Source organism: Cyprinus carpio, chromosome B21 (genome assembly GCF_018340385.1).
Source record: "Cyprinus carpio isolate SPL01 chromosome B21, ASM1834038v1, whole genome shotgun sequence".
In the NCBI taxonomy this organism is placed as follows: domain Eukaryota; kingdom Metazoa; phylum Chordata; class Actinopteri; order Cypriniformes; family Cyprinidae; genus Cyprinus; species Cyprinus carpio.
The window spans coordinates 13,257,012-13,280,254 of NC_056617.1; the positions used below are offsets into that span (position 1 = coordinate 13,257,012).

General features: G+C 37.3%; 1 protein-coding gene across 4 annotated transcripts; it reads left to right on the plus strand.

Moving 5' to 3' along the window:
• Positions 1–2,407: 2,407 nt before the first annotated feature.
• nsd1b (nuclear receptor binding SET domain protein 1b) lies at positions 2,408–23,203 on the plus strand. Of its 4 annotated transcripts, none has more exons than XM_042747624.1 (24): positions 2,419–2,862; positions 2,941–3,071; positions 4,787–5,500; positions 6,043–6,187; positions 6,347–6,519; positions 6,610–8,437; positions 8,534–8,646; positions 8,746–9,016; positions 9,240–9,340; positions 9,749–9,794; positions 10,269–10,450; positions 10,848–10,976; positions 12,017–12,140; positions 12,247–12,447; positions 16,004–16,183; positions 16,374–16,530; positions 16,637–16,842; positions 17,543–17,655; positions 17,732–18,001; positions 19,271–19,387; positions 19,475–19,616; positions 19,716–19,822; positions 20,884–21,085; positions 21,331–23,203. In XM_042747624.1, the coding sequence occupies exons 3-24, from the start codon at positions 5,150–5,152 to the stop codon at positions 21,843–21,845; spliced, it is 5,673 nt and encodes a 1,890-aa protein (XP_042603558.1). In that variant the 5' UTR covers positions 2,419–2,862; positions 2,941–3,071; positions 4,787–5,149; the 3' UTR covers positions 21,846–23,203. The 4 variants fall into 4 exon arrangements, with proteins under 4 accessions (XP_042603559.1, XP_042603558.1, XP_042603556.1 ...); XM_042747622.1 differs by having other exon boundaries at positions 2,419–2,816; XM_042747623.1 differs by having other exon boundaries at positions 2,419–2,816; positions 4,866–5,500.
• The last annotated feature ends 40 nt before the right edge of the window (positions 23,204–23,243 follow it).

Below are 23,243 nucleotides of genomic sequence, written 5' to 3' on the forward strand. Positions count from 1 at the left end.
TAGATAGATAGATAGATAGATAGATAGATAGATAGATAGATAGATAGATAGATAGATAGATTAGAAATATTACATTAGTTTGAATGAGTTTAAATGGATTAGAAATAGTACATAGAAGGGAAGCTTGATTGAGTCTAATGGCCCATTCACACCAAGGACGATAACTATAAAGATTACGATAAAGATACAGTTCTAAAAATTGTTCTCAATATTAAAGAATAGCAGAGTCCACACCACAACTATAACGATAAAGGCATAGAGAAATGATATCGTTGTAATCACTTTCAGAACGATTTTTTACAGCTCATGGACGATAAAAATAGTGACAGCCAATCAGAATGCAACCTGCTGTAACGAGCACGAGAATTTAAAGCGGCAGACACGTGTGCACCAGAATAAACAGAACATTGGCTCATCTGAACATTCCCTCAATGTAAATCTATGGGATTTTTAATCTTCATATATAGCACACTAAGTCAGATCAGTCTGGAGAGCTGGGCTGAGTTTGGTGGATCTAGCTTGAAAACTCTAGGACGAGTAATTTAGTCTAAGAAGAATAATAACTAGATAAAAAAGTTTGTCAAGACAAACTTTAGGTTGGCTTGAAAAAGCCTAGCTAGAAAGTTTGAAATAGTTTCAAAAGCTGTGTTTTCTGCCAACCCAGGGTGCCGCAATACAATTGGGTAAACTGGCAGTGGGCGGGTTTCACAAACCAAAACAAACACCAACATTCCGGGCCAGAACGCACATTTTCAAAAGAGAATAACTGACTGTAGCACTGTTTTTCAGATAAACAAGTATGTTATCTTAGCATGTTTCTTAAATATCTGCAAACATATTATGGTATTTTTATGCTTTAGTAGAGTCAAAATCTTACATACAGCACTTTTAAGTAGCAGATCAGTAGGTTGGCTTTCTCAAGCCAGCCTAATAAGACAATTACAAATTATTATTAAGTTATTAATTATAAGTTAGCAAAACAGTAAAATTATATTTGTTACCTATAAATTTAAATAAATAAATAGGGTCCAATGGGTCTGTAGGCCCCAGCGTTAAAAGGCGTTGTTGATGAAACTTTCTCTTACATGACAACAAAAACCAAAAGGCCTACTCAACTAGCTGAATATACGGTGTAGTGCTGGTATGGAGGTGTACTGACTGTTCATTAATGTGAAATACTTAAAAATTGTTCATTTTTATAGCAGAATAATAGATCTTCATCAATATTTAATTGATTAATTATTTTTGGACCACATAATTAAAAATTAATACAATTTTAATGATTTTCAATATGTGTCAAATTTCAACACTTTTAGCAAAAAAAAAATCAGAAAAGCCAAATTATTAATATCGATTAGAAATCATTAATTTCAGTCATTATGCAATAATATGCCAGTGTGTTGAATTAGGCTAAATGTACAGCAGCAGCCTGACATATCTGACTGAGAAATATGTATTCCCTCGCTTTAAAAAATGACAGAGAAACAATAAGATCATTCATCGGTTATAAGCGAGGTTGGGAGACTTTACTGGAGCTCGGGTGTCTTTCTGTCAGGTGCGGCGCTGTTCAGGCGAAGCGGAAAGCAGCAGGCCCACAGACAGCGCTGAAACTCTTTCTCTCTCTCAGCTCCACACTAATTTTGACATCTTTCGCAAATCACCTTTTGAGGTGCTAGCGAGAAACATTTAACGACGCCGTCTGTCGACATAATAACGGTTCCCTAACCTCAAACACGCCCTCTCTTATAACAAACCTCACGGGACTATTAAGCAAAGGTTTAGAGTTATGCAGGATTTGGAACAGATATGTTGCTAAGCACCAGTATGTTTTTCGCTGTTACGTATTTAAACGGTACCTAAATCTGTTTGCTCGTCGAATTAAATCCCCCCAGTGTCACATTCACACGCTCACACGAGATTAAACTCGGCCACAAACGTCGAGATGGTGTCGGACTCCTCCATTTTCCCTCTCCTCAGAAAAAATAAAACAAACGGCAGAGCAGGAAAACAAATGCGCCGTTTATATGTTTACACGTCCAAATGATATAAGGATCAACACAGGTTCGATGTCATTTTCATATGTTAGAAATATGATTGAATGAAACGGAGAAGTGCTTTGTGCTGCGTTGCCTGCGGTATTTCTGTATGCCTTGTTTGTTACACAAACTCCTCTTAGTATATATAAATGTATATACCACTATGCTATTGTTTATTGCGCAGCACTGCTGAAACCACTATAACATAACAACCACCAACAACAAATAACCAAATAAGAAAAAAAAAGCGTTTTTAAAACGAGTCACAACTTCTTGAATGTATAAAGCCCTACTTCAAATCGAAATTTAACACTTTGTGGCCTGTGCCAGCACACGACAGACTCCATCTTGAATGATCAAGAGCGCTGAACTTGAATAAAATCGCGTATTGTTATACGGTTTCCGTGTTTGTGTTAAATGCATAGGTTTATTTCAGAATAGGATTATATGTGATTTAAGGAAAATACCACTTGAGGGTAGAAATGTAAGCTCGGTAGTTTCTTGCAAGGGAGTGTTAAAATATTATTAATAGGACACCGAATGTTAGATTAAACGTACATTTGAGCGTTTTATTACATATATAATTGTATTTTGGGATAAAGTGAAGCAGAGGAGTTGAGGAGAGCTCCACACACAGGGGGTTGGGTTGCCGTGCCGATTGCCTGCTGTTCACAGACACATACAGTCACGGGCTTGAAACAGAACCAGGGGCAGGTCGACTGCAAGGAAACCATAATCATTGAAAATGAAAAGTACATCGTCCGTGTCGTAACCCGAAAGGTACGTTATGACACAGACATCGCGCACTGGAAAGGTTCCTCTCTGTGTGAGTGTTATAATGCATGTGTTTGATGTGTTTTTATTTTGAAGGGGTAGAGTGATGATAGTATGAATGTGTTCTCAGGTTCTCTGGCCTACTGCTGCAGCTGCGGCTGGGATTTTCTTGATCCACTTTCACAATTTGGGAAAAAAGGTCATTTGACGCGCACAAACGAAGAGTTTTCGATATCAGTGACATTGGCCAACATGTAAATGGTAAGATTCCATCGGTGTTTCTTTAGGCATCACATTTTGTATGTTTCAAAATAACGAAATATTAAGAAGAAGACCGATGTAACTCTGTGAACTCGTGCTGATGTTTGTTCGGGAAAGAGATTTTATTCATATAATATCATATACATATTAATGAGATTAGCACGCGTGACAGTGAGCCCAGCGCTGACAGGTTTACATGTATGTCATTTCTGCATCTCATCATGTTGTACTATATGTGCGCCCGCTTTCATTGCTGCGTTCCTGTGTTATGGAGTATGCTCGAAATTGTATCCCATACTGCCCCTACTAGGAATAGTTAGCAGTACGTTATTAATCCGCTTCGAACGTACAGTCGCTCTAGAAACTTTGTGAACGCTTAAGAAATTTATTTATTTCAGCATAAAATGTACCTACATTGTAAACAAATCTCCATAGGAGTATAATCCAATTAAATAAATTACAAAAAAAATATTTGTATTTGCTCATGTTGTATATTCCACTTATTTATTCAGCAAAATGATTCTGGAGTAAAAATATTTTGGAGAAAGTATATGGACATCTAGAATTATCAGATCATAATAACCCAGTAATTAATGATTCAGTAAAAATGGGGGGAATTGGAGCAGGTGTTTTAAATAATGGGATCTCTGTCTCTATCAGTTTCTGGTCGAAAGAGATTTCAAAAGAGTTGCAAAAGTTATCTCTATAGTGTGGGGTTTCAGAAATCTATGCAGAACACAAATAGACACTCTTACTTCACAAATAATTGGTTGACTGCAAAAGTCTCTCCAAAAGCAGGACATCATTTTCAAGGAGGTCACAAAGAACCTCAAGGTGACATCTAAAGATCTTCATGACATTGGCTAAGGTTTGTGAGTCCACCATCAGGTAGACATGAAGTATAGCAAGGAGGATGCTATTGCTTCAACAAGAAGAACAATGCTACCGGACAAATATCATGTGGATGAGCCAGAAGACTAATTGAAATATATTTTGTGGACAGAGTCCAAAACAAAGCTTTTTGGTTTTAATGAACTATTACATTTGGAGAAAACTAAAGACTGATTCAATAATGGGAACGTCATCCCAACCGTATAGCACAGTGGTGGCAGTTTAATGGTTTGGGCTGCTTTGCCCGACTTGCCATCATTGTTGGAACTATGAATTCTACCTTATACCAGAAAAATTAATTATCTTAAGATGAATAAGGAATTGTTCCTGCGGCAAGACCACCTGTCTAAACTGATGGAAAGGTTCAAGTAGAAGAAATGTAATGTTTTGCAATAGCCAAGACACAGTTCTGATCTTAGCCCAACATTTTCAGCATAATAATAAATAAACACGTGAAAATATGCCATTATATAAACATTAATTATATATATTTAAATGTACTTAAAAGACATAAACATTTAAACAACAAAGCTGGTCACTTGTTGGCAGCTTTCATTTACTATTATTACTGTACCTTACTATTTATAACATTTTGATACAGTTTTCACAAAAGCACACACAGATTTGTCTGCTGATCTAATTTAGAGAATTTAAGCTTAATCTTTTAAATCTAAATGCATTTTTAAGAAGTTTTTCAGTCAGCTGAGTGAAAACTTGGAGTGGTGTGTATTATTCTCAGCATTTTAGAATTGTTAAGCACTAATTGTTTTTTACACACATAGACGAAGTGAATGTTTATATGCATATACAAATTTGTTTTTCAGATAATGAAGCAGTGCCATTATGATTCGCCCACATGTGCATGTTCTCAGTAATACAACACATTGCCGTACCTGTCCACAGGTGCCTGGTCCACTAGAAAGTACTGTACATGGAAAACATCACCAACAGACAGACACTTGGTTTTAACCGTCAACCTTCCAGTCTCATCAGTCTATGGGTTAACGTCTAAGAGTCAAAGCTTATTCATTTATAATCCCTAGAGAAGCCTTAGAAATCTGACCTTTGAGAATCAGGACCTGCCTCTGTCTGACAGGGACCCACAAGTCTTATGGGACAGTGCGCACACAAGGAACTCAGATGGGGGCGTGGTAGCCAGACTAAGTTGTTGACACATCTGTCTCAAAATGGATGCAGCTTTGACTGACAGCTGCACGTCCCCACCCAGCCCTGATTTTAGTCTGGACTCATCCAGTCCGTTTGCAAATGGACTGCACTTTGAGTCAATACTGTTTGAAGATGAGGACGAGGATGAAGTTATGGATCCAGAGATGGAGTCTCAACTGGAAAGAGCGTCATGTGGCACAACGAAAGAACATACAACAAATTCAAAGTTGAAGACAAAATTGGATGTCAGGTCTAAAAACAAAATTTCAAAAGCTCGTGCATCTCTGGGGCAAGAAGCTGTATTTAAAGACAAGTCTACAAGTGATGGTGGGCTTTCTTCTCTTGTGAGCAGGTCTGCTGGAATTATAATGGCAAGTTCTGGTTCTGTCCCACCATCCCCAACATCAAACCACTACCAATATTTTAGATATCTCCTCATACAACAATCAACTGTGGCACTAGCTCTTAAAAATTAGAACATGTAAAATCTTAGAAACTAATAAAATTTTCATTATATTAGCTTAGAGAACAGTACATTTTTACAATTCAAAACTTTTCTTATGCTTTGGTAGAGTATATATTTTGCATCAAATGCCATTAAGCAATAATTTTGTATTTTCAGTCTGACCAAACATATGTATTCTTGCATAGGCAGGTCTTTGACCAGAGAGAGAGGAAAAATTAAGTATTTGCTAATATAATAATTATATAAATATATATATATATATATATATATATATATATATATATATATATATATATATATATATATATATATATATATTCTCTTAAAATGCATATGTTAAAATTCTTAATAAATCATATTAAATATTAAAAAAACATGTTTTTGTAGGTGATACTGAAAATATTCAGCTGTAAATTAAACTCATTTATATATGATGTCTACCAGCAGACAAAAAAAATTAAAAAAACAAAGGCTCTACCACCAGTGAAATATTTGGAGGGCGAAGTAATATGGGCTAAATTCAACCGTAGACCATGGTGGCCATGTCAGGTGACTGTTCACCCAGTTGAGGGAGTTTACCACAGAATTAAAGGTAAGTACACAAACACAGAAGACATAAAAACCACAGAACACCCATTTCTAATGTTATGAACCATATTCACAACTTTTTCAATGGCGTTTTCCCTCACATAATCCACCCAGAAAAATCAAATTGTCCTTCCTTACATTTCTTTGTGCGATTATGTTCCAGAGCCACCAGATAGGACCAATCGTCAGTATTTCCTCAAGACATTTGGGGAACCTGAAGAACAGGCATGGGTCCCTGAGCGATCTACTCATATATTTGTGGGTGGATATCAGTTTAACAATCTTCCTTTTGTGAGAGGAAGTGGACGCCAACAAGATGAAAACACCAGACACTCAGTAATTTCTGAAACATCCTTTCAGTTTAATGGATATTGTGACACCTTTTTAAAACCCTTGTGAAATTGTTACTCTTGGGTTACTTTGCAGATACCCAAGCGTTTTCTGAACTCTTGGAGAGCTAGTGTGGTTGAAGCAGAAGCACTTCTCCTGGAGAAGCCAAGGGTCACCACTCCCTGCTCAGACTTCACCAAAACAATCTCTGAAGGAACTACAAATAACACAGAAAACAAATTGTCCGTGCCAGTGGAATTACCCAACTTTAGTCCTCTGACCAATGGAACGGTTACACAAAAAGACCATCTGAACAAAAAGAAACAGAGAAAGTCTTCAACACATTTGAAAAAATCTGAAGAATTTCTTTGTGAGAAGGATAAGATTATGGAAGCTTTGGATAGTCCCTACTCTGACATTGATTCTGTACCACAGATCCGAAGGTGTCCCAAAACCAATGAGCAAATTTCGAAGCACTGCGCTGTTAATAATCAGTCAAACTCAACCTCAAGTCAACTAACCTTTGCAAATGACAAAGAAGTAAAGAAGAACGTGGAGAACCAGGGTGGCCTTTGGTTTAGCAAAACAGGGAAAGGTCAGGTCAACGGGGGACACAGTCGTGCTGGCATTAAATCTGTGAACTGTTCTTTTGGGAAGGTATCTTGTAAAATTAAGATGCCAGATTCCGCAAGCATGAAACCCAAAGACAATCACATCCACGGAATTGAACATCTATCTACAGAAGCGAAGAAAGCTCTCGATAGGAGAGTGAAGTGCCTTCCAGCAAGTAGTCGCCTGATGACAAGAGCTCTGAAGGCGATGGAGGAGGCAGAGTGGATGAAGAAACAACTGGTAAACCAAGAGTCAGCATCAAATGTCGAAACAGAGAATAGTGTATCTTTTTCTGATGTTACAATGCCTGAAACAACAGATGTAGACAACCATATCCCTGCACAGAAGATGCCAACTACAGCAAGATGTGATCTGAAAGAGGACTCAAAAAGTAGCATACCCACCCAGTTATCATCAGATCTTCTGAGTTGTAAAGATGATGCAAATTTAGTCAAATCTGAAGATGAAGCTTCTTTGATATCTCAAGCACCTGTTGCCTTTCATTCATCCAAATTCAAACAAGAGAGTCATGCTTCCGATTCATCTTCTAGTTCTACTCCATCTTTGCGTTTAAAGATGGAAGATGTGGAAAACATGAAAGAAATAACCTTCAAATCACTAACAAATGAACAGAGTGGCCAGCCTTTGTCATTTCATCCTGATGCAAACTATAAGTTTAGCACATTCCTAATGATGCTCAAGGATATGCACGACAGCCGGGAAAAAGATGGAACTACATTGGAGATAGAACCGTTACCCATAAATGAACTTATTAAAGAGGAGCCATCATTGATTCTGGACGTAAAAGATGAGATGAATACAATTAACACAGTGAATCAACAAAAATGTCAACTGGGCAAAACTCCATCAAAACAGAAAAAGAAACCAAAGTCTGGGACAAATATGATCCCGGAAATTCAGCTAACCTCTACTGTGTCAAAAAATACTCAAAGACCTAGCAAAAAAAATTGTTCAAAAAAGAAAACCACTGAGATCACAGCAAATATCCACTCAAAAGATACATTTGACAAACTGGTATCTGAGCACCAACCGCCCTCAGAAGAACCAGACACCAAGTTCTCGGCTAATGTGCCTAAAAAGCGTTGGCAAAAGTTTGACCAAGTCAATGATAAAACATTAAATGTAGTCGAAGGTACTTGTATTCAAGAAACAGAACAGTTACTCTCAGAAAATTGTGACGTTTTGGTGGGTGATACAAATAAGTCTTGTCCCTTTGTGCCTGGGAAGGAAACTACAATCAATGCATCTGAAAATACTCAAGGCAACTGTCAAAAAAATGACATCCCAACAGGTAAAATTTCAATGTAATCCATGCTAACATCCTCTAAGGATAATATGTAGTTGTGGAATTTTAAAGTGGGCTCAAAAATGTTTATGCTTTTCACAGAATGCAAACGAATTAGAAAACCTAGCAAAAGACTCATAGAATGGACAGAGGAATACGATCAATTGTTTTCCACTAAGAAGAAAGCAAAAAAGAAACCTGAGTCCTTTACTAAGGTAGCTCAGTTTATGCTAGCTAATCAAGTTGGATGTGGAAGTTTTCTTGTATTCTGTAATTTACTTCTAATTCGGGCAACTTTTTAAACTTATGAATAGGTTGAAAACAATAACTGCACTGGCCCAGTGGAGAAAACATCTGGCGAAAGTGTACAGAAACCACAAGGTGTGTCAAGGCCCCTGCCAGAATTACAGACTCCTCCTCCAGAAGACCTGTCTCGGAGCACTCCTTCAATAAATCCCACGCCATGTCAAGAGAGGCAGGTGTTGTCTGTAGACACTCTTACTCCACCTCCAGAAACAATCCCATCACCATGTGCTGAAATTTGTCATAAGGAGGAGCTTCAAAAACAAAATGCTATAGCCACTGGTGAGTAGCTCTTTCTGAAAGTTTACAAATGTTTGGAAAATAGTTTGATATTTTTTCAACATTTCTGCCATGTTGTTTTTGCATTGGCAATTTGCAGACCTATTGCAAGCCAGAACCACTTTTTATTGCTTTTTTGTTTTGTTTTTAGGGCTAACCATATTCAGTAATTTTTATCAAAACACAAAAACAGTCAAAAGAAATAATCTTTTCATCATTTAAATAGGTGATGGTGTGTGTCTAAGCACAAAGAGACAACGGAAACCCACCAAAAAGATTTTAGAAAGCTCCATAGAAGCTGAACCAATTCTTGTGCCAAAAAGAAAGGTACTTGTTTAAACTATAACTATTTTAGAAAGTTTACTTTGATAGATAACTACATAAAGAATATTTGTTATAAAAAAAAAAAAACTTGTAATTGTAGTCTAGTTTTTTTTTTTTTTTTTTTGCCAACTATTAACTACTATTTTTTGCCTCAAACTCCTAACTGCTGCTTATTAATAGTTAGGAAGGTGATTGTTAAGTTAAGATATGGGGAAGGATTAAGGGATCTTAAATATGGTAATACATTAATGAGTTTGCAAGTATTAATGAACAGCCAATATGCTAGTAATATGCATGCTAATAAGCAACTAGTTAATAGTGAGAATTAGTCCCTAAATTAGTCCCTAAACTAAAGTGTTACATCTTAGTCTAATGAATGATAAATTGGACTAATAGCATTATCATTCACAGGTGAAGTCACAAAAGATTTGCTCATCTGTACAATCTGCAAATTCAGGTATGATCATTAAAAGCTTTAAAGACGGTTTGTTATTTTATTAAAATCATAAAGTTAACATTATTATTTTGGGGTATACCTGACAACCAGAGACAATTCCAGGACCCTGTTTCTTGAAAGTTTCAATTATTGTCAGTTATGTTAAATGACACTGATAAACTTAATAGCAGGTTAAATCAGGTTAAGATCAGTTCAGTTGTAGAAGTTATGTTAGAAGAGACTTTTATAATGCCTGTGATCAGTGAATTGTATTCAGTTATGTCAAATCATGAGTTTTTCTTCCACTGATGTTGGAAATGTGAAGAAGCCTGAATCGCAAATAATCTTTCGGAAACAAGAATATGTTTCAAATCTAAAGCAGGGGTACTTTAGACAGGCTGCCACTGAACATTTTTGTAAACAGTAATTTCATATTTCAGCAATTTTATTTGGTACCTTGATTGTCTTTTGAATTAATGTGTGTTGTAAATGAAGGGATGGAAGAACAATCATCAAAAAGTAAGAACAAGTTGTCTTTTGAGTCAGTCGACACACCAACTGCCCCAATCCTAAAAAGGACAGAGATGGAGACAGAAGTTGCCCATGCAACGCCTCATGCAGTTAACCCAGAATCAGCCAAGGATGGTTCAGATGATCTTAAATGCCCAGAACCAGAGGTCAGTAAAATGAAATAGTCTTATGCTTCTGTTGTTTCTTAGTGGCCACTTTATTAGGTATACATAAACAGCTACTTCATAATACAAATTTGTAATCAGCCAATCATACAGCAGCAAGAGCACACAGGCATGGCCAACAGGTGGATACCATAATAATATCATCTTTGGGCAGAAATATTAGAAAGTCGTGCATTATAAACTTGCCACTATAACTACTGTAGCTTCTCACGTAATCTGTTTAAATGTCAGTCATGTGCAGCATTGTGTGTATAATTAAAAAAAGTTTGAAATGCAGTATTCAGTTCCACAATACAAAAAAATATAATAATAATAATTTATTCAGCCTTCCTACATGTTCTCTTATTTAACTAACCTGAATATGTGGCATTTCATTCAGATGGTTGAATGTAGTTATGGCTTGTGTTCTGAGAGAGAAGAAAATTCACAATCCGAAGAAGGAGTCTCTGATAAAAGGCTCTCAGTGGAGAAAGGTGGCAGCACTTTACTCAAGGAGAATGTGTGTCAGGTAGGTGTGTTAATGAGAACTATAGTTGTGTCCTGACCAAGAGACAATAACAGTTATGTCATCTGCCACTTTAAATGCTTAAGCTCATTAAAATCTCATTAAAAATGGCTGTCAATATTTTTTTTTTCATCAGCTTAAAAAAATGTCTCTAAAAATAAAAAAAGTTATATTGTTATGTGGACTTTGCAATTATCATTATTACTAATTATCATTTAACTTTTATTGTCTACCTTTTATTTATTTTATTGACATAGCAACACATACAGTCATACTAGAGTTAGCATAGAATTAAAAAGATTATTATAAGTACATAGTTATTGTAATAGCTACTTTCCCGTACCAAACTGGCATTTATTTTGGCTAACAATTATTGTTACTAGTAAAGCAAAGGAAGACAAAAGAAAAATTACTGAATTATCATAATATTGACAATAACCTGTATTTTTATTCCATGTGGAGCAGTTTTCATAGGCTTAAAGCTGCGATGAAACAAAAAGTAGCAAGAGATCTTTGTATTATGATGTACATTCATGTGAAATGGATTATCAAAGAAAGAAAAAATATGTATGTTGGGCACTTTAATGGAGGCAAATCTGAATGCAAGCTTCTAGAGGGATTGTAAGAAAGAGCCGGGATTTATGTGGGCTAAATGATTGGAGAAGTCCAGAATCCATTAGCAGAGAGAGTTTTCTTGTTTTACCAGAAAATCGAGACATCTTCATTAAGAATTATTCTATTAAAATAATAATAATAATAAAAAGTAAATAATAAAAATTAAACATAGATGGATGAATGTATGGATAGATTATTCAAAGTAAGATCTATGAAATACATACTTTAACCATAGACAGCTGACAGAGTCAAATATCATTTTTCATTAGATAACTTTTAACAATATATAAGACTAAAAGTGGAGTGAGTGATCTGATCTTAAGATGTTTTAGCAAATGGATTTATCCAATTTAAAATGTTACTTCACTAAATTTGTCTGATAGCCATGGTATATTAGTACACACCTCAGTGACTGTCTGTTTCTGAAGGGATGTGAGAAGCAGGGAGACCTCCTTCTCTGTGAAGGACAATGCTGTGGGGCATTCCATCTACAATGCACTGGCCTGAACGAGCCTCTTTCAGGGAAATTTTTATGTCAGGAGTGCACGTCTGGTAAGAGCCGGCATCATAATTCACACTTCAACCATTTTAAAAAGTCTTGACATAATTGTACAATTTTACTGCTCTTTGACAGCTGGTTTTGTAAATGTTTTACTAGGTATACACTCATGCTTTTCTTGTAAGAGCCTGGGTGAGGACGTCAGGCGCTGTATGCTTCCAGGATGTGGGAAGTTCTACCATGGGGAGTGTGCTGCCAGCCATGGACCCACAGTACCTCTGAACCGGGCTTTTCGTTGCCCTCTCCATGCCTGCCTGTCATGTTTCATCACAAACCCTACCAATCCATCTGTATCTAAAGGTTTGTTGTGCTTAGAGCAGCTACATTCTACATCAGGTGATGCTACATGTGAGGGCTGGTCAACCAACAACTGCATCAGAAAACAGCTGGTTGATGGCAAAAAAATATTTTTGTGTGTAATATTAAGTCTATAAAATGTAGGCAAGGTTTTTTTTTTTTTTTTTTTTTTGCAGGTTTAAACATTTGGAATTACAAAAATATCAAAAGCAGTGACCGTGTACACTTACTTTAGAGATGGCAAGGACATTTACCTCATCATCATGGCAGCAGTCTTTGGATGTTGCTTTTGTTGGGGCAGTGTTCATTAGCATTAATACACTACATGACACTACAATCTCAACAGCATCATACACATGCAGACTTTGTAAATGGTTACACAGAAAAACTGGGCATCGTGCACTAAAAGACTGAGGATCACACATTACTGGATTTTTAAGTCATTCCAAACGCAACATGTCAAACGACTAATGTAGAAACGTGCCTCATTGCAAGGAGATGCAAAACAGTATGTTTTCTAAAATCAGTAAATATAATCAAACTTCAACTGGATGGAATCATAGTATGAAGATTAAAAATCAGAGTCTATGCAGAGTCTATCATACACTTCACAGTCTTCGGTGAAATATGCAGACTGACTGTGATTTTGGTAACTAACATTGACTAACTAACCTCCAGATTGCAAATCAGGACAAAAATCATGTTTGTCTAAATAATTTTTAAATAAAACACTAAAAACTAAAATCAATCATTTTAAATGATAAAGGTGAATTTAGGCATCACAAAATTATAATTTTGAAAAATACTTATTCATTTTGAGATTAAACATATTTATAAATGTAATATATTAATATCCATAAAATATATATTTTTAAAAGCCGATAACCAATATAGTATTTATACCAAATAACCAAACAGTAATAATACTGCTGATTCAAATCCAACATGGCGCTGCAGACGCTGCCTTAATGTTTGGCTCTCTAGTTTAACAGTTCTTGTTAGTTTTTCCAGTTTTTTTGTTTCTCAAACGCGATCAGTTTTACCAGGGATGAACTGCTGAACATTCGGCAGTACAATCAATGGAGAAAACGTGTGGCAGCGGGATATGTTTCTACATCAATGAACAGATGTAACAGTGTAAAATCTGATCTTAGAAGCTGTTTTGAATAACTGTAAGCCATTCTATTTGCTGCGGGAGTGTTTACATTCCACCGCAAGCACACGTGAGCTCAGCTTTACAGAAACTCGCTGATGAGATCACAGACACAGAGCAACAACACCCGGACTCTGTTTTAATCATTCTAAGGGACTCTAATAAAGCAAATCTCTCCCTGTGAACTGCCAAAATTAAGTGAAGTGACGTCCCATACCCCAAATTTGTGCTCTGCATTTAACCCATCCAAGTGCACACACACAGCAGTGAACACACACACTGTGAACACACCTGAAGCAGTTGGCAGCCAATGCTGCGGTGCCCGGGGAGCAGTTGGGGGTTCGGTGCCCTGCTCAAGGGTTTCACCTCAGTCATGGTATTGAAGGTGGAAAGAGCGCTGGTTATTCACTCCCCCCACCTATAATTCCTGCCGGACCTGAGATTCGAACCTGCAACCTTCGGGTTACAAGTCCGACTCTCTATCCATTAGGCCACAATTGTCTGTAACATACAGCATGTTACATGTCCCACCAGAAACAGTAATATACTGGACCATTGTTACTCCACAATAAAGGATGCATATCGCTCCGTCCCCAGAGCAGCCGTAAGATTCTCTGACCACTGCCTGGTTCATCTTATACCGACTTAAAGGTAAAAACTTAAATCTGCTAAACCTGTAGTAAATTCTGTAAAGAGATGAACCAACGAAACAGAGCAGGCATTACAAGCCTGTTTCGACCGCACTGATTGGAGTGTGCTGAACCTGTGCTGACCAACTGAGCCCCATCTTCTCACAGATCTTCAACAGATCACTGGAGCTGTGTGAAATCCCTGCCTGCTTCAAAAGCTCCACCATCATCCCCGTCCAAAAGAAACCCAAGATAACAGGATTAACGACTACAGACCTGTGGCTCTAATGTCTGTGGTCATGATGACATTTGATAGGTTGATGTTGGCTTATCTGAAGGACATTACTGGACCCTTACTTGACCCCCTGCAGTTTGCTTACCAAGCAAACAGGTCTGTGGATGATGCAGTCAACATGGGACTGCACTTCATCCTGCAACATCTGGACAAAACAGAGACTTTTGTGAGGATCCTGTTTGTGGACTTTAGATCTGCTTTCTACACAATCATCCCAACACTCCTCCAGACCAAACTAACCCAGCTCCCTGTTCCTAGCTCTATCTGTCAATGGATCACCAGCTTTCTGACAGATAGGCAACAGCTAGTGAGAATTGGTAAATTCACATCCAACAGCTGCACCACCAGCACTGGCGCCCCTCAGGGTTGCGTCCTCTCCCCACTGCTCTTCTCCCTCTACACCAATGACTGCACCTCTAAAGACCCCTCTGTCAAGCTCCTGAAGTTTGCAGATGACACTACAGTCATCGGTCTCATCCAGGACGGAGATAAATCTGCTTACAGACAGGAGATTAAAGAGCTGGCTGTCTGGTGCAGTCACAACAACCTGGAGCTGAACACGCTCAAAACTGTGGCGATGATCGTGGACTCCAGGAGGAACCCCCCCTGCACTCCCCCCAATCACCAGCTTGAAACAGCACTGTGGCTGCAGTGGAGTCATTCAGATTCCTGGGAACCACCATCTCTCAGGACCTGAAGTGGGACACGCACATCGAATCCATTGTTAAAAAGGCCCAACAAAGTATGTACTTCCTTCACCAACTAAGGAAATTCAACCTGCCACAGGAGCCGCTGAAACAGTTCTACTTTGCCATCATTGAGTCTGTTCAATAACTGTCTGGTTTGGTTAAGCTACAAAATCAGACATCAGAAGACTAAAGAGAACGGATCAGACCGCTGAAAGGATTATTGGTGCTCTCCTGCCTACCCTCCAAGAACTGTATACATCCAGAGTGAGGAAAAGGGCTCAGAAAATCACACTGGATCCCTCACATCCAAGCCATCTCATTTTTGAACTTTTGTTTCTTTCCCCAGGCAATCTACCGCATGAACAGTTAATGTTCTCCCATTGTGCAATAAAAGTATGTGCAATAACCTTATACTTATTTATCACCCTAAATCTTAGTACATCCCTACAACTTATTTTTTTGTTTTATTTTATTTTATTATATTATATCCCTATTCTATCTGTAGAACACCTCTGCATACAATTTATTCTTTTTTTGTGGTTTATTTATATTTATGCATGTGTATTTTATTCATATCTTATTTTTATTATCTGTATGGTGTTGTTGTTTCTGTGTACTGGAAGCTTGTGACACTAAAACAAATTCCTTGTATGTGCAAACATACTTGGCAATAAAGCTCTTTCTGACTTCTGACTTATATATCATACTAAGAAACATGTTACAGCATGTAAATTACACATATTTTAAACTTGCATGATTTTATTATAAAAATTCACTGTATTTTGTGTCTCAGGCCAGCTAACCCGCTGTATCAGATGCCCTGTGGCATATCATGCCAATGATTACTGCATACCTGCTGGGAGTGTCACACTCACCGACAACAACATAGTGTGTCCCAATCACTTCACACCAAGAAAAGGCTGCCGCAACCACGAGCATGTCAATGTCAGCTGGTGCTTCGTCTGCTCAGAAGGTTAATTCAGCTGCCTTGGTCACCAATTTCCATTACAATTTGCACCTCTGATTTCATGTGCAATAATCCATTTCTTTCACATGGCTTTAGAAATCTTTGATGATTCTTTCAATTCAGCTTAAAGAATGTCACGTTCACTTTATATGACCAAAACACTTCCTCTCTGTATCTGTATCACTTCTCTCTACAGGAGGTAGTCTGCTGTGTTGTGAGTCATGCCCTGCGGCGTTTCACCGAGAGTGTCTGAACATCGACATGCCAGAAGGCAGCTGGTACTGCAACGACTGTCGTGCTGGAAAGAAACCGCACTACAAAGAGGTAGTGTGGGTGAAAGTAGGCCGCTACAGGTCAGCAACCACAAAACCCACTCTTAACTTCTTGACATTTACTTACATCAATTCCTGGCTTTTGCAATCATTTTACACAACAGTTTCTGCTCTACTGTTTTTATAGATGGTGGCCGGCAGAGGTTAGCAATCCCAAAGACATTCCCGAGAATATCGTACGCATGAGACATGATGTCGGAGAGTTCCCGGTTCTTTTCTTTGGCTCTAATGACTACCTGTGGACTTACCAAGCCCGTGTTTTTCCTTACATGGAGGGTGATGCCAACAGTAAAGAGAAAATGGGAAAGGGAGTTGACTCTACTTATAAGAAAGGTATGTTTTGTAACTAATTTTATTTAGCTTTTGCTATCGGTAAGCGATCAGATTAACATTTTTAGCTCAGTGAACAAAAGTGGTGTTAAAATTGATATATAAAATGATGACAATTCATGGTATTGCCCATATTCAATGCTACTCTGTCAAAAAAAAAAAAAAAAAAAAAAAAAACATTAAAGCAGAAAGTAAATCATTGTAATGATGGATGGATATTCATTGTGAGATTTGCTAAAGGTTTCATTTAAATGTTAACTTTATAATAATAATTTCTTTAGAATTAAAAAATAATTAAAAAAATAATTAAAGAATTTTAAATTGGGGTCGATGGGCTCCAAAACAGTGATTTTCATTTATAGAAGAAAGATATACGGTATGCAAATAAGTGTTGGATGCTGCCAAAGATATTTCAATTACATATGCAATAGTGACCAATACCAATAAATAATAAAAATGTGGCTGATAACCAATATAGTACAAATATATTGTGCGTCCCTAAAAAAATCCAGTGGACTTGGGGCAACCACCATAGAAACTGCATATAAACATGCTAAAACTCGTGGAACTTCTTACCAACTGCATAGAAATGCCTTGACAAGCATTCACAAAATGAAACTGTATTACGTAGTTCTTGGTGTTGCTCAAATCAGTGCTCAAATGAAAAATGATTGCTGAAATCCAAATGTTCAATGTGGTTCAGCATTGGAAGAAGCTGCAGTAAGGTTCAAAGAACTGCAAGCCGAGAAAGAACTACGGCAGCTGCAGGAGGACCGACAAAATCACAAGAAACCTCCACCATACAAACATATTAAGGTACATGCTCCTACGAGATACACTATGAGATTGATTGCTAGTGACATTACAAGTCCTAACTTGGTCAATCTCTTAGGTGAACAAACCAATTGGCAAAGTGCTGATCATTTCGGCAGACCTTTCGGAAATTCCTCGCTGCAACTGCAAAGCGACAGATGAGAACCCCTGCGGTATGGATTCAGAGTGCATCAACCGCATGCTACTATACGAGTGTCACCCACAGGTGTGTCCCGCTGGTGAGCGCTGCCAGAACCAGTGCTTCACCAAACGACAGTACTGCCAGGTGGAGATCTTCAGAACGCTGTCTCGAGGCTGGGGGCTGCACTGTGTTCACGACATCAAAAAGGTATTTAAATGTTTTTTGTTTTTTTTTTCAAAACCTGATCTGATTTCAAATGTTTTTCATGTGCAGGGACTCCATTAACCATCATTAGGGGATATCACACCGGAGGAACGTTTTCATAGTTTCCATACCTATTGGTTGAAGGATCTGGGAACACTGTAGGAACTGGAAACAATTTTAGTTATCAGAATGCCTTTTGGGGGACTAAATTAGCTCCTGCTTTAGATTAGGGTTCAACCCAACACAATAGGAACTACCATAGATGTAAGTGTATGTTAATTGCCCAAACGCATGCCATATGAAACACTGGTACCGACCATTTTTAAAAAGCTCACTCCATACTTTCTCCATTAACTAACTCCACAAACATGGAAAACAGCAATGGACCCATGCCGAAGTCAAGGCACTTCTCCATCCTCCAGTTGCTGACATTGTTAAATCTGTGCCTAAATGAGATCCGCTCTTGGTCGGCTTACGTCACTTCAGAGTTCCTGCTGGCGGTGCAAATGCAGTCAGGAAAATTGCCCTATTTCTCAGGGGACTGCCGTGGTGACTAGTTCCTATAACTGAGTTCCTATAACTACCTGGTGTGAAAGCCTGTTTATTGCATGCCAAACAAACAAAAACCAAAAGCCTACTTCCCTTGTCTGTTTTCAGCACAGTCTGCTGATTTTTGTGTTCGTGCAGACTTGTGTGTGAACAACAGTGCATGTGATAGAATTACTTATCCTCACACTGCCCCAGATGTATATGACTTTCTGTCTTCAGATGAACTCCTTATTTTTAGAAAAATAATCCATCTCTGTGTGTCCAAGTAATGGAAGTATACGGGACCCGAGAATTTTTTAACTATAAACCATCACTTCTGGCCAGCTGTCACGCATGGATTCATGAGAGCTCCACGAAGCTCCATTTGAGCTCATGTATGACAGCTATTTTAAAAAAGGTTTAAAATATTAGTATCTTTCTTACACATACCCGTCTTTTGGTTTGGTTTGGTTTGGTTTCTTTTGGTTTGTATAGATTCCTGCCATGTTCACTTGTGAATGTGAGTTTTTTGAAGTGACAGTTTTTTTGTTCATTTGAAGAAAGAAAGTCATATATAACTGGGATGGCATGGGGGTGAGTAAATGAGCATTAGAATTTATCCATACAAAGGCAATTTCTACAATAAATCCATCTCCTCCCTCTTAAAATATATCTACAGAGTCGTTTTGGATATAATTAGATCTGCTTTCTAACAAATTCTTTGTTTTTAATGCTCAACCCCAGGGAGGATTTGTTAACGAATATGTTGGAGAGGTGATTGATGAGGAAGAATGTCGTGCCCGGATTAAACATGCTCAGGAGAACAATATCGGCAATTTCTATATGCTTACATTGGACAAGGTGAGATTTTAATACTTCAACACTTGTTTCGTTTTTCTGTGATTTCTTTTATGGGAAACATAATATGTTGTTTTGTGGTTTCTGGAAGATCGAATTATTGATGCCGGGCCCAAGGGAAATGAAGCCCGTTTTATGAACCACAGTTGTCAGCCAAACTGTGAGACTCAAAAATGGACAGTCAACGGAGACACACGTGTTGGGCTATTTGCGCTTACAGATATCCCTGCTGGTAAGTCAAATTTCATTTTTATGTAGAAAAACATTGTAGTGGAGCCTTGCATTTAAACATTTTGCCAAAACATTTTAAGTGCTGATGTTTCCTTCCAAGGCACTGAGTTAACATTCAACTATAACCTTGAGTGTCTGGGCAATGGGAAGACAGTGTGCAAGTGTGGTGCATCTAATTGCAGTGGATTCCTGGGAGTGAGGCCTAAAGTAAGGAGATGATCCCAAAGGTGTTAGCTTTTATAGTGTATAATATCATGTCATTGCTAAATGGTTTGACCAGTATTTTTTTTCTTGGGATTATAAATATTTCAGAATTATTATTTTTATTATTATTATTTCAAAAGAATAATGTGAAAACCAATTACCAATCTATACTAAAAAATAATTTGAAAACTTTACATTCATAAAAATTATTATTAGTGCTGTCAAACGATTAATTGTGATAAATCGCATCCAAAATAAAAGTTTTTGTTTACATAATATATGAGTGTGTACTGTTTATATATATATATATATATATATATATATATATATATATATATATATATATAAAATAAATGTTGTTTATATATTAAATATATTTATATATAATATAAAATATGATAATATTACATTTAGCAGACGCTTTTATCCAAAGCGACTTACAGTTCATTCAGGCTAACATTTTTTACCTAACATGTGTTCCCTGGGAATCGGACCCACAACCTTTTGCACTGGTAACGCAATGCTCTACCACTGAGCCACAGGAACATATTATAAATATAAAAATGCATATACTTGTAAACATTTTCAAATGATATACTGCATGTGTGTGTATTTATATATATACACATAATAAATAAACGGAGTACCCATACATATATTATGTAAACAAAAACTTTTATTTTGGATGTGATTAATCATTTGACACAACTAATTATTATTATTATCATTATTAATAAAAGAAAAAAACAGGGGGAAGCAATAATCAGTCTATAGCAAAAAAAAAAAAAAAAAAAAATATATATATATATATATATATATATATATATATATCTATATATATATATATATATATAGATATATATATATATATATATATAAAATAACAAATAAATAATAATATTAAAATAAAACATTTAACCTTTATAGGACACTCTAGGCAAAAATAATTTCTATTTCATATATTCTAATGCAATGTCATTTTTCACAGCAACGTTTTTGTATCTAAAGAATATTTTCTGCTTCGATAAGTGATTGCAAATAGACATCAACTCTGTGTCTATCAGAACAACCCCCCATCAGATGATAAAGGCCGTAAGATGAAGAGGAAGTCTCAGATGAAGCGTAAATCCCAGCAGGAAGTAATCAAGGAGCGGGAAGATGAGTGCTTTAGCTGTGGAGATGGAGGACAGGTTGTGTCCTGTAAGAGGCCGGGCTGTCCTAAGGTTTACCACGCTGACTGCCTCAATCTCACAAAGAGACCTGCAGGTCAGTCTTGAAGTAGTCTCAAACACGGACCACTCACTGACCATAAAGTCAGTGCTGATATAATAAACGAAGTTCAGACATGATCGTGCGTTATGTGTTGTGAAATCACAGGACAGTTTTCTGTGAGGAACAGATGAAATTTAAGCATACATTTTCTGTAAATTAAGACAAAAGGATGCTCAACATCAATTAACAGCTCACTGGAGGGGAAGATTATCAGTGAATATCTTGTTTTGTGTTTTTAGGCCGTTGGGAGTGTCCTTGGCATCAGTGTGACTTGTGTGGACAGGAAGCAGCTTCCTTCTGTGAGATGTGCCCTAGCTCCTATTGTGTCGAACATCGAGATGGCATGCTTTTTATATCCAAACTGGATGGCCGCTTGTCATGTAGCGAGCATGACCCCTGCGGCCCTGAGCCCCTGGAGCCTGGCGAGATCCGGGAATACCCCCCGGAACTCATGACAACATACCCTATAAACTTCATCAGAGCTGCCAAAACCAAATCTACAACCCTACACACTACAGCTGTCCCGCAGGCTTCCTCTCTCCCTGATGCAGCCCCCCATGTGTCCTTTAGCCCCTCCAGAAGCCCTCCACCAACTGACATCTCTTTAAACTGTGCATATTCACCAATTTCTTCCTATGGAGAAGAAAACGCAGAAGAGGAAGAAAGTTTGATAGAATTAGAAGGGGATGGTGAGAAGAGAGTAACTCAAGATAATTCGGAACGATTGAGGATAAAGAAGAAAACCGAAGTATGAAGGTTTAATCTATGGAAGCAAACTGACCTGAGGTTTACATTTCCCAACAGACCTCTCACTACTTTCCCTGAGGCTATCTGATGTACATCAAATTTTCACTACAACATACTTGAAGAGGTTACACAAAACACTTTGCATCCCTGTAAGTAATCCCTTTGATGGAGAGGACAGTGTTTTTCGGAAAAATGGTTTCAAACAGATTAAATAGAACTGACTTTATGCGACGTCATGTTATATCAGACTGTAGCCAATGTTCCGTTTTCTTGCTACATCTGGGATTATGAAAGATGTTGAACATCCCAAAAAAGCAACAATGAAGAGAATGAAGATACAGTATTTAGGGAAGGGAATATATTTTTCCTTGGAAACTCCATTGCCTTCTTCATGTCAAATAATAATGACTATAAACTCATTTACCAAAACTGATTTGTGCTGTATATTTGCTCTGTGAGCAGATGGTACAGAATTTAAGCTTAGGGGAAATTTTAATATTGAGTAAGTGGTTCATATACACTTCCTCGTCAAAAAAAACAAAACAGTTACAGAATACTGAAGAGTCTATGATTGGGTAATTATTGCTGTTTTTAATATGTTTCAGGCATGTTGTAGGTTTGGCGGAAGTTCTTTAAACCCTAACTGATGCACTGCACTTTTTATTTCTTAAACAACCGTCAAAAGACGTACACATCCATGTTCCTGGATGACAATGTCAAGGTTCATTGGGCCCAAATTGTGAAAGATTGGCCACCACAGAGTCCTGTGGAGAAGAATTGTTGCCAAACATATAACGTGCCAGAAACATATTAATCATTGAAATAATCATTCAATCCTAAAATCTTATGTGTTTGCTTATTTAAATTTTTTGGCCAGACAATTTATTAAAACCCAAAGTATACTTTGGTTTTTACCCAAAGGCTATATGCATACAGTATGCATGCACTGTATACGTGCAGACCGGTTTTTGTAACTTGCACATTTCTAATTATTTGGTACACAACGTGGCAACATTTTTCCAAACCATTGTTTCAAAAAAGAAGCATAGGAGACTTTAGGGTGTTGAAGATAACACACAACCCTAATTTAAAATAGTACAAAGAGTTTTTATCATTTCTAGAGAGAAATAGTACAGACATTAGATGAAAAAATGTTTTCATGCACGCTATCAAATGAAGTTAATTTTGAAAAGCTGTGGCTGTACGCTAAGCATTTGCGTCAAAACTGAAGTTTACCTGGGACTTAAATGGATACTCCACCCCAAAATGAAAATTTTGTCATTAATCACTTACCTCCATGTCGTTCCAAACCTGTAAAAGCTCCGTTCGTCTTCAAACACAATTTAAGATATTTTGGATGAAAGCCAGGAGGCTTGAGACTGTCCCATAGACTGCCAAATAAATA